The sequence below is a fragment of the Microcebus murinus genome, chromosome 18 (assembly GCF_040939455.1).
Source record: "Microcebus murinus isolate Inina chromosome 18, M.murinus_Inina_mat1.0, whole genome shotgun sequence".
Taxonomy (NCBI): Eukaryota; Metazoa; Chordata; class Mammalia; order Primates; family Cheirogaleidae; genus Microcebus; species Microcebus murinus.
This window is the reverse complement of record NC_134121.1, coordinates 58,862,569-58,874,659: the sequence shown is the minus strand read 5'-3', so window position 1 is coordinate 58,874,659 and position 12,091 is coordinate 58,862,569. Positions and strand designations below refer to the sequence as shown.

Sequence of the window (12,091 nt, the reverse complement as noted above, 5' to 3'; positions counted from 1 at the left end):
CCTCACCTCCACCTTCGCGGAGCAGTCAGGGAACTTGGGGTCGCTGGGCGCCTCGCACTGGTCCCGCCGGCTTTCTGACACTGTAGGGAGAGGTCAACTTGCCAACCGGGGCCAGGGAGGAGCCGGGGAGACAGGCATGAGGATTGCACTGGCCTGGGCGGAGGAGCAGGGGCAGTGGCCCACATGACCCTGTGCCCGCGTTTTCTCACTAGCTGCACAGCCCACGTGCAAGGGAGTCCCCGGGCCTGTGTGGCCTCTTCCACGCGCCCAGCCTCCTTGGGGAGTTGAGAACCAGCCAGGAGCTGGTGTGAACAGACCTCGTGCACCCACCCACACGCACCCCCAACTCTTCCCAAGCAGAGCAGAAGAGCAGAGATGAGGCTTGCACCCCACATCACGGGGAACCCGGGGGCTGCCTGGGGCCCTGGAACTGTTGACCCCAGCAGCTGAGGCTCCAGGGGCCTCCTCTGTCCTCAGCACCCACATGCCAGGTCGGGTGGGGTGAACCCCAAGTCCCCCTGCCAAAAGTGGGGCTCCAGAGAGCCAGGAGAGCTGCTGTCAGGAGGGGCTGGGTCCCACCCCAGGTGTCCCGCCTCCCCAAGGCCCACCCAGTCCCCAGTACATCGGCTTGCTGGGGACAGCGGGTGGCCCGGGCCGGGCACGCACCCTTGCTGTGCAGGAGCAGGCTGTGCCGCAGGATCTGGTCCACCTTCACGGCGATGTCGGACACGTTCTGGGCAATGGCCTGGATCCGCTCCATGAGGCCAGCCCCGAGGGCCAACCTGGGTGGGGAGAAGCCGGAGGTGAGGCTTGGACCCTGCCTGGGTGACCTTCCCAGGAGCGCCCGCCAGTAAGGTCGGAGGGCAAAGGCAGCAGGACCTGCAGTGTTCCAGGCACCCGGACCCACCCCAGGGGACGGAGGGGCGGGAGATGGAGCTGGCTGCCCGCCCCGTCCAGTGCACACGAGTTTGCAAGCAGGGGAAGCACCCACATCTGCAGGTGTAGGGCATGTCTGCACGTGTGCCCACATCTGCATGTGTCCATATCTACATGTGTGCCCATATTTACATGTGTGCACATCTGCACATGTGCCCATATCTGCACGTGTCAGACATGTCTGTACGTGTCACACACGTGTCAAGGTTGGTGACTGGGGCTGGAACGGGCAGAGGAATTCTATTCAAGAGCCCAGACAGGACCTGTCCGGGGACAACCCCCCCAGGTGACAGAGTCTGTTTTCCCCGGCACGTGGCTGCCCTGCGTCTGTCTCTCTGTCTCCTCCCAAGGGGCTGTCTCGTGCCAGGACAAATCCACCCACGGAAGCCCGTGGGAAATTGCCAAATATCGAAACTCTAGTGAATTATTGCTGGCTGCTGGAGAACGAGTTCTTCCCGGGATCTTAAGCGAGTCGACCGCCACCACCGTCACAGCACCAGCCTTGTTCTCACTTTTGGAGAATTCACTTCCCTGTGTTGATTGCTACCCAACTCTCAGGGAAGTTTACTAGACATCGCAGGCAGTATTTATCTCACTGCAGAAACTTCTATTGAGATAGATTCCGCCATGCCGGGGAGTTTCTCGGTGCCAGGACCGCCCCGTCCCCGGGCCTCTCTCCGGGAAGCTCTTGCCTTCTGTAAGACATCAATCCCGGTCCCCACCTCTCCCCTGGCTGTGCGGCCCAGTTTAAGCTCCATTTATCCCCATACGAGGCGCTGGGTGTTTATTGCCTCGTATAATGGGGATTAAAGGAAGGATTTTTCCAACCTGGGCTCTGCTTGGGTCTGCAAACCCCACCCACCCTCCTCTCTGGGCTGGTGAGCTGCCCACCAGGGAAGGCGCAGTGGGGACCCCCGGCGCCCACCTGCCCTCCCGGCCCCCCTCCTGCCCCACCCCTGCTTTCTGTAAGCAGATGAAGGGCAGGGGCCCCACCCACGAGGGGCCAGGCAGATGCAAAGATGGGGTGGGGCGGGGCAAAAGGCAGATGACAGGGGAGGGGAACGAGCCCCCCATGTATACATATGCACATCCACACACGCGTGCACACATGTACGTGTACATACGTGTATTCACACGCACACACACAATCCAGTCCATCTTCTTGCCCTTTAGCCCATGCCCCAGTGCCAACTTTGGGAAAAACAAACCAGGGACTCTGAAAATGGAACCGGCACAGCTTTTGTGTTGGTTTCCTCGGGCTGCCGCCACCAATCACCACGAACTGGGTGGCTTAAAGCCACACGCATTTATCCTCTCTCAGTTCTGGGGGTGAAGTCAGAGAGCAGGGTGCCGGCGGGGCTGGTCCCTTCCTCGCCTCTCCCAGCTCCGGCGGCAGCTGCCGATTGTGCCGGTCCTTGGTCGGCAGCCGTGTAATCCCAACCTCTGCCCGTCTTCCCACGGCCTTCTCCCGCCCTGCGTCTGTGTCCAAGTTCCTGCCTCAGTGACACCGGCCATGGAACGAGGGCCCACGCTAAGCCAGCAGGGCCTCATCTTAATCTGATGACGTCTGCAAAAACCCTGTATCCAAATGAGGTCACTGTCACAGGCCCTACAGGTTGGGACGTGGACACGCCTTTTTAGAGGACACCGTCCGCCCCGCACAGCCTCCTGTGTGATCACAGAGAAGACTGAGAAGAGACTCAGAAGCCAGGTGCTTCTTTTGCTCACGAAGTCCTCAGGCAGAAGGCAGCGGGGCTCTTTCTCTTTGGTCTTCGGATCACCAGCCTTCAACTCACAGCAGTGAGTGCAAGGAGGTGAAGCTCAGCCCTCGTGAGCTGTGTGACCCTGGGCAGGTCACTTAGCCTCTCTGTGCTCAGTGTTCTCGCCTTTTACGACAGAGACGTGAACGGCAGCTACCTGGTGGAGCGGCGAGGGCTGAATGAGGAACGGTGCCAGGTGCCCAGCGCTGGGCTGTCTGCATTAACAGCGCTGTCCCTGCCGTGGCTGAAACTGCGCTAATGGGCTTGGGTTAGAGCAGGGGTCTCAACCTCTTTGCATCCTTGTCCAGCCCAGGAGTCCTCCGGACATCTTTTCCCCTCCTCGCCCTCCCTCCACGAAACCTCAGCACCGCACGCACCGTGTGTCTGTTCACGCCCCGAGAAGGGCCACACGCCACCGTGACACCAAGATCGCTTCGCCGTCCCGAAGCAACATTCGTGCACTGAGGGCGCCTGGGTTAGACCAGGGAAGGGACAGGCCGATTGACGTCCCCAGGGCCCCGACACCAGTTCCCAATGACGCCTGGGGACTGCCTTCCACACCAGCCCACAGGGCCAGGACAGCCACTCCTCTGACGGGAATGCAAGTTCAGGTGACCGAAGGCGGTGGCCGCAGCGCGGGGGCCAATGGGAAGCCTCGGATGCCTCTGGGTCAGCCCAGACGGGGCTCTGGGCTCCCGTCGCGATGGGGGCGCTCGGGCGGGGAAAGGCTGGGTGCCTGTCCCAGCTGTGACCACACAACCCCGGGACACACACAACCCGGGTCAGCGACCAGCCTGGGGAGCCTTCCGGGGGTCACTGGAGACCGTGGGACCCCAACCCGTTTCCACCCTTCCTGAAGGCAGCCAGACCACTTCTCTGAACCCCCCACGCGGTGGGGTGCAGCTGTGATGGCTGCCCCGAAACCCCAAATGGAGCCTCAGGGACAGAGACGTGCTGGGCGCCTGGCACTGCCCAGCAAGGGCCGCAAGCTCAGGGCTCCACCGCTGCAGAACGAACACCGTCCCCCAAAATCCACATCCACCTGCCATCTCAGAATGTGGCCCTGTACGGAAATAAGGTCTTTGCGGATGTCGTTAGTTAAGATGAGCTCGTACTGCATCAGGCTGGTCCTAAGTCCCATCACCGGGGTCCTTATATAAAGGCCGTGTGACAATGGAGACAGAGGCTGCAGTGACGGGTCTACAAGCCCCAGGACCCCAGGCATTTCCGCCGCCACCACCGGCAGCCAGGAGAGGCGAGAAAGATTCTCCCCTGGAGCCCGTGGAGGGATCATGGCCCTGCTGACACTGTAACTTCAGACTTGCAGCCTTAGAGCTTCGGGAAGACACATTTCTGCTGTTTAGGGCACCCAGTGCGCCGTGACTTTTTAACTACAACCCTAGGAAACTAATACAGTCACCGTCTGCATCATGGAGGGAGAACGGATCTTAACACGTCACAGAGAGAGAGTCTGGGTTGTCCCGGCCGGCCCTGCTGTCGGGAAGTCCCCTCCTCCACCCATCTTCCTCCCTCTGAGGGCCGAGCTTCGATTCTGCTGCTCTCACGGGGCAGGGAGAAATCGAGGGATGCCCCTGGTCTTCAAGCCCCGGGTCAGTGACTGTCCACGTCATTCAGAGATTTATTGGAAAGAGTGGGAGCCTTGAAGTCGGAGGGCCTGGATTCAAATCCTGACTCTACTCCACAGCTGCGTGACCTTGGACAGGTTACCAAACCTCTCCGAACTCAGGTTTGAACTCCTACAAAATCTGAATAACAGAGTTTTGTGGGGAAGAGAGAGGAGGCTGAAGGTAGAGCACCCGGCATACAGCAGGTGCTCAATACGTGCTTGATGTGCTTCTGCTGCCCACTTACAGCAGCCATCCCATTCCCCAGAGCTCTAGAGCAAAGCACTTTACTGTTTTGGGGGACTCAGCACTTTCCCTAGGATACGTGCTTCTGCATGAAACACCCCACTAGCACTGGTTTTAAATAGTGCAGATGGCATCTGTCTGATTTAACAAGTTCTACTTGTTCAAAACAGAATTACTTGGTGTCACTATTATTATACTGGACTTAGCATTTGCACAGCACTTTCTATTTCCAAATAATATATGATTAGGCTTCGCTCCCTGTGAAGCTTTGCTAAAAATGACAATAAAAGTAGATGTCGTGAAGCCTCAAACCACAGCAGATCCGTGACCTGGGAAATGCATGGGTGGGGAAGAGAACAGGGCGGGGCCGGCAGGGGGATGGCGGCCTCCCCCCGATGGGGCCCGGGGAGCACAGCATCCAGTGCCATCAACAGGGGGTGGTGGCACCGGGGTTGCCTTCTCCACCCAGGCCAGGAGGGGCAAGCTGGGGTTCACAATGCTTTCAGGGACCCTTGAAAAGGTTTGGCTTTCTTTAAAAATTGGGGTGGGGGCCGAACGCGGTGGCTCACACTTGTAATCCTAGCACTCTGGGAGGCCGAGGCAGGTGGATTGCTCAAGGTCAGGAGTTCGAAACCAGCCTGAGCAAGAGTGAGACCCCGTCTCTACTATAAATAGAAAGAAATTAATTGGCCAACTAATATATATAGAAAAAATTAGCCAGGCATGGTGGCGCATGCCTGTAGTCCCAGCTACTCGGGAGGCTGAGGCAGGAGGATCGCTTGAGCCCAGGAGTTTGAGGTTGCTGTGAGCTAGGCTGACGCCACGGCACTCACTCTAGCCTGGGCAACAAAGTGAGACTCTGTCTTCCAAAAAAAAAAAAAGTGGGAAAATCAGGCTCCAGCCAGGCAAGCTGGCTGCAAAGCCTGCCCGGCCCGGCCTGGCCCAGGGTGCTGCTGAACCAGCCCCGTGGCTGGGGAGGGGCGGTGCGGAGGCTGCTCCTGGGGGCGCTGGGGCAGCAGGGGCCGGGGAGGACAGGGAGCGGGGCCTCCCTGACGCAGGTCTGGACGCACGTTCGGTCCCTACACGGGCGTTGTCCTCAGGAAAGGAAGCAGCCTGGAGACACGGGACGAACTCTGGATTCAATTAATCAGAAAGGCCGCCCTGAGCCGCAGCTGGTTTGCATGAAGAAAGTCCATTTCCCGTCCCTTACACGCCGGGCAGACGGTGCCAAGAAGTGGGCTTTGAGACAGCAGAACGCGCCATTTCCCCTGGAAGGGGTCCAGGTGGCTCAGGGTGGGCAAGAGGCAGGACATTGGTCCAAGGCCATGACCGGGCAAAAGGCCTGCCTCTCCAGCCCCAGTCTAGGGAGTGACATCCTTGGGGCTGGGACCCTCAGGGCTGCTTCTACCCCGGCAGGAGGCAAAGGCTGAAACTGCTCCGGCGGGAGGAGTTTCCTGGGCAACAACCACCCCACCCGTGCAGGACCCAGGACCAGGGTACAAACCTTCATTGTGTCCACCCGGGCAGGAAGAACACGGGGACAGCGGCCCCGGCCCCACTCCCACCAGCGAATGCACCCGTGTTCTTCCAACTGGCACCGACGACCGAGAGCCCTTTAGTCCTACTTGTAGTATATTTGGGTTTCTTTCCTTTTAAATCTCAGTCCGTGCATTTGAAATAGGGAGGGTTGTTAGCCCAGATGAGCCTACCCCGCTTCCGGCAGAGCAGCGTGGACATCAGCGCCAGACTCCCCAGCCCGTGTTGGGGAGAGGAGGGGCGGGGGAGGCTGAGAGCTCAGAAGAGGGGTCCCCGGAGGTCCCGCCATCTGTGTGCCTCCCACACATGTCTACTGCTCAGGGCCAGGCTCTGGGCTCGGAGGACAAGCAGATGCCCCGGAGCCGGGCCCAGCCTCGGGGACGCCCCGAAAGGGCATATCAGAGGGAAGGGCTGGGGGTGAGGGCAATCAATCGGGGCATGTCTGTGTGGGGTGACCCTCTGGCACACTGCAGGGTGTCACTGCACCACACAGGGCGGGAGGGAGCAACATGCAGGTGCCCGAGAGCCCAGGCTGTGTGCAGGAGAGCATGGCGTGGAGAAATACACGACACAGGCAGTCGCTCCTGCCTGCTGTTCCAAACACCTGCGTCCCCCAAACCTTGCGTGTTGAAATCCTAACCCCAAGGCGGTGGTGTTAGGAGGCGGGGCCCTTGGAAGGTGATCAGGTCCTGAAGGCGGAGCCCTGCAGAGACCACACTCACAATCCGGGGACTTTCTCACACCCCACATGAAACAACCACGGCTATTCCCTGGGTGCCCCGGCTCCTTGTGTGCAGGCAACACAGGCTTGGCTGGGTCCCAGGTTCTGTCACCAGGGCCCCTCCTTTCCCTGCCTGAGCCCCGGTCCCGCATCTGCAAAGTCCTTTGGAAGCCAGAACATGCCCCAGGGGACTGTGGGCTGCTCTGGAGGTGGCACCAGCTAGAAAAAGCCACAGGCCTGCCAACCAGACCCCTCTCTCCCAGGGCAGGTGCCGGCGGTGGCTGGAGCCAGCCTCTGAGACGTGAGGGATTTGCAGACTGCCCTTGGGGTTGGGGAGACAGTGACTTCCCAGGCTAACAGATGTCCTCCCTGGGAGGCCTTCCTCTCCTGCCTAGAGGAGCCCAAACCCATCACCGTGAAGTCTCGTGGACACTGTGACCTCAATGTCCGGCCAGTCCCCTAAATAGGCAGGAAGGGAAGGCTCCCAGCCCCACGAGTGATCACTGACTCCAGCCCAGTCCCCCTGCCCCAAGAACGAGCTCTCCAGGCGGCCTTGGGAAGGAAGCTTAATTCCACGTTCCGCCCCTGTTTCATGCGGGTTGCATTCAATTAGCGGGGGTATTGATTGCCCCGCAGCTGGCAGGGTGCTTGCTGGGAGTTGTTATTTTATTGTGAAACTGATCGTTTGCCTTTTAAAACACAGAGACATGCACACAGGTGCCCGCAGACACGCGTACCAGGAGACACACACACACACACGCACACACACACACACACACACACACACACACACACACACACCCGCCCACAGCCAGAAACAGGAGCCCAGGAGACTCGTGCTCCCTGTGACTCTCACACGCACCCCCTGGGACATGGGGACCCCCCCAGGGTCCAGCCTCACCTGCATTTCACTGATCTGTTTCAGCCCCCCAGACCCACCCAGAGCCTCTACTGGAGCTGGGGAGGCCTCTGAACAGAGGGCCAGGGTCTGGGCCCTTTCCCAAATGGGAACAGAGAGGACCCCTCTCTCCAGAACCACAAGCGAATACATCAATACACACATGCACACACACATGCACACGCGTGCACTGTCCCACTGCAAGGCTGGGGTGGCCGTGTGTGGCATCACTATTCCCTACCAGCAGACCGAAGCTGGGGTGTTGAAGCCAGGCTGGGGGAGCAAAGGCCCTGTGGCCAGCAGGGGATCAGTGTGCTCCAGGAGCTGCGAGCAGGCTGGGAACAACTGAGGCCAGGCACGCCAGGGCCTCTGGAAGAACTTTAGCTCTCGCCTGAGTGAGCCGGGGAGCCACGGAGGAGAGACTTGATCTAACTGATCCCACTGGCTGCTGAGTGGGGAACAGCTGGGAGGGTGGGTGAGAAGGGGTGGGATTCTAGGCATATTCAGGAGGTGGGGAGAATCTGCTGCCAGACTGCACACAAGTGTGAGAAAGAAAATGGCCGAGGGTGACTGCAAGGTCAGGGTCCGAGCCGTGGAAGTACAGGAGCTGACGTGGCCTGGGGGGGGCGTCTTGGGTGCACTCAGGAGACACGGAGTTTGAGCTGCTCCCAGGACGTCCAGCTGGGTGGGCAGGTGGGCATTCGAGAGTGGAGTCCAGGGCCATGGCCCCCGCTTAAGTCATAAACTAGGGAGTCTGGAGTCCACGAGTGGCTTTTCGTTCGAGGTTCGTGCCCACCACTGCCCCTCGCTCACCAGGTCCCCATCCGCACAGTGTGACGCGGCAGCGCCTGCTCCCTAGTCCCCCAGACCCCTCCCCCGGCCTCAGCCAGGTCTGCGGGTGGATCTGCTCACTCCCTCTGTCCAGACCTCTGGCTGCCCCTCTTGTCGAAATGTCCCTCCTTCGAGGCTCATCCCACGACGCCGCAGAGACGTTAAGTGCTTGCGGCCGCCCTGCGGTGAGCGGCCGATTCACCCTCGGGGCCGGGGCCAGGCTGGGGCAGATGTGTCCATTGCTCTCCAGGCTGCACAGGGAGGGGCGTGCATTCCCTCTCCCCAGGTGTCCCCAAACCCTCCAAGGGCACGGCCCCAATTCCACCTCCGTTGCACCCCCCTGCCCCCAGCTATACTCGGATCTCCCGCCCAGACCCCACACGGTAGGCAGCTGGCGAACAGGACCGACTCGAAAACAGCCTCAACTCTCTATGGTTTTATGGCCTCGTGGAAAATTCAAAGATCATTACTATTTGGCTTTAGGATACATAACACGATGCCATTTGCGGCGAATCTGCCTCCCTAATTATGTTTTCAGAAGCTAAAAAAGCAAATTTGCTTTCCCCGAGGACAACCAGCCATGAGTAGAAGGCGGCAGCCCAGAAGCTTCCAGAAGGGCAGATGGAGGATGGCAGGGGCTTTATTTTAAGCCACAGACGATTGCAGAGTGGGACGCCCCAGGGCGGGTGCCTGCGCCGGAGACACCGCAGCCCCGGGCTGCCGCGTGCGGGTCCTTGCCTGCCGGGCTCCAGGTCGGCTCGGCTGGGGTCGGGCTGAGGGTGGGCAGGGGCCGCGTGTCTGTGCACAGGGGACGTGCACACGCGGCTCTCGCGCGCCCCGAGACACCCCGCTTCTCCCCCGGGAACCAGAAGCAACAGTGTCCCCGAGATTTACGGCTCTGTCTGTGGGTTTGACGGCTCCGCTCGTCATGATGGATCGTTGCTATTTCCCGGGATGGAGCAGGGAGGTGGCGCGGGCTCCCCACCCCCACCCCGCTCCCTCCTTCCCCTGGAGGAGAGGAAGGGCAAGGGGGGCGAGGGAGGGACAGGCCGGGAAGGGAAGAAGCCAGAGAGCCACTGACTGTGCTGGCAGCGGCACCCCAGCCCAGGAAGGCAGGCCCGGACCCTCAACGCTGGTGCCCACGGCAGGGTCCTCGGCAGGGGGCCAGCTGGGTCTGGACTTGTGGATGGCGGCTGCACCGGCAGCGCGGCTGGGGTGGACGGGAACGTGGGCAGAAGGAGAGGGGCGGATCCGAGGGGACACAGCGGCATCGGAGGAGACGGAGCTATGCACGCGGAGAGGGAATTCCAGGGGAGCCCCAACACCTCTGCCTCTATTTCCCCATCTCCACCACTGGCCTCTCTGCTTCCCCTCTTGCCATCCCACTAATGCAGCTTTTACAGACTGGCCAGAGTGATCTTTTTAAAATACAAACCCACCGGTTTCCCGTGGCCCTCAGAATAGGTCCCACGGCCAGCAAAGCCCCGCGTGATCTGGCACGGTTGACCCTCTCCCGCCCCTCCCCAGGCTCTGCAATACTGGCCTTCACATTGGCTCCTCCCCTCCAACACACCCCAGGGCCTTTGCACCTGCTGCTCTCTCTGCCTCAAATTCTCTCCAGGCAGCTCCCGCGTGGCCGGCCCGGCCCATCATTCAGAGTCAGGCTCCAACATCACAGACTCAGAAGGGCCTTCCCGGAGCGCCCAGTCCGCATGGCCCCTTCCTTAGTCTTTGATCTTTGGAGCACGTGTCAGCGTCTGCGATGATCTCGTTTATTTCTTCCTCCTGGTTATTCCCTGCCTCCCTTCCAGGCATGAGGACACAGCTTTCTTGTGCTCATCACTGTGTCCCCAGCACTTGGTGCTTAGCAGGCCCCCAACACACAGTTCCTAATAGTCTACCAGATGCTAAGTGCCAGTGGCCGAAACGGCACCTAACTGGGGACCCAGCACAAGGCAGGGGCGGCCCGACCTCCCGGGCAATGAGCACCTGCCACCAACCAGGCTCTGTGCAGACACTGCACCTCAGTGTCACCGGCACTCCCGGTTCCAGGACTGTAATTTTCCAGGACTACCTACATTTTCCAAACCCAAAACATCAGAGCACGAGGCGTAACGGGATTTTTTTTTTTTGATCTATGAATTAATTGCCATGAAAAGTCTTACAAACTGAACCACACGTCGCCGCACAGTTAACAAATGGCCAGAAAGAGCAGGATGGGCAGGAACGTTCTCGGAGCCCGTCGGCCGGACCCAACGCCAGCCCAGCCCTGTACCGCTGTGCCACTTTGGGCCAGTTTCTGAACTTCTCTGCGCCTCAGTTTCCTCCTCTGGAGATCCCAGCCCCCCATAGGATGGCCGTGGGATGGACGAGATCGTGGGGGTAACGCAGTAAGGACGATGCCAGGTGCTCAGGGCACTTTCTGTAAATGTCACCTGGGATGAGGACAATGACACTGACACTAGGCTGGCCCTGCCTGGTACCCAGGATGCTCACTCAGTGGCGAGGCCAGCTAGAGGCTGGCTCCTGGCCAGCAGCCCAGCGCGGGCAGACCATGCGGCAAAGGATCCCACGCCAGCCCGCAGGGGACTGGGGGGGTCCCTCCAGCACCTCCTCCTCTCTCAGGCTGGCCAGGACTTGGTGCTACTATTTCCTTCAATTCACCCGACTCTAGAAACGCCTGGGGCTTCAGCTGTTATGTCACGCACACTGGCTGAGGCAGAGCTTTTCTGCAAATTGTCTAAAAGTGTGGGTTTCAAATTTATTTTTTAGCAGCTAGAACACATTTAGCAAATCAATCTCCTAAAGTACCCCAGCACCGTAAAGAGGAGAAGTGAGCCAGGCGTGGTGGCTCACACCTGTAGGCCCACCAGCTACGTGGGAGGTGGAGGTGGGAGGACCACCTGAGCCCAGGAGTTCAAATCCAGCCAGGCCAACAAGCAAGAGCTCACGGCAAAACAAAGAAAAAAGAAGAGGGAGAGTGGAGCTCGTCTTGCAGAGTGGGGTGGCGCCGGAGCCCCTCCATCCATACCCACATCTGGGGCTGGGTCTCCCCGGTCGGGACGGCCCAACTTCACACACGCCTGTTCTCCAAGGTACCGGAGATTTCTTACATGCCTAAGACACGTGACTTGGGTTTTGCACCGCCGGGTTCCTGCAGGGATATGGGACCACAGACTGTCGGGCACGCTGGCCTCAGTAGGGGAATAGATAGAATAAATAAGCCAGGAAATTCTACCTGGCACAGATGGCCCGGAGTCCATTAGTGGCCACACATGCCCCTTAGCATGACACAGCTCAAAAAAAAAAAAAAAATCGGCGACGAAAGCCAGGCTGCAGAGCATGAACTGTGAGATGCCACTTACGTGAAATGTGTTGAAGTCACACCGCATGCATTTGTACGTGTGTGTGCACGTGCAAAACGTGTGTGCAAAAGTGCTTAGGACTCACGCCCAGCACCAAGCTCGGAAGAGCCCTTGTCTCTAGGGAGAAGTTATTATAGGGCCCTTCCGTTTTCATCTGTGATATTTTATTTAAA

The 12,091-nt window shown here is 59.6% G+C and overlaps 1 protein-coding gene across 2 annotated transcripts in view; it reads right to left on the bottom strand.

The window, feature by feature from the left end:
* MGAT5B (alpha-1,6-mannosylglycoprotein 6-beta-N-acetylglucosaminyltransferase B) overlaps positions 1 to 12,091 on the bottom strand; it is a 66,289-nt gene that overhangs the window by 40,474 nt on the left and 13,724 nt on the right. For both annotated transcript variants that reach the window (XM_012778919.3, XM_075994789.1), the window contains 2 exons: positions 667 to 782; positions 7 to 80 (listed from right to left, as the gene is read on the bottom strand). In XM_012778919.3, coding sequence (XP_012634373.3) covers positions 7 to 80; positions 667 to 782 — 190 coding nt within the window. The remainder of the gene's footprint in view (positions 1 to 6; positions 81 to 666; positions 783 to 12,091) is intronic.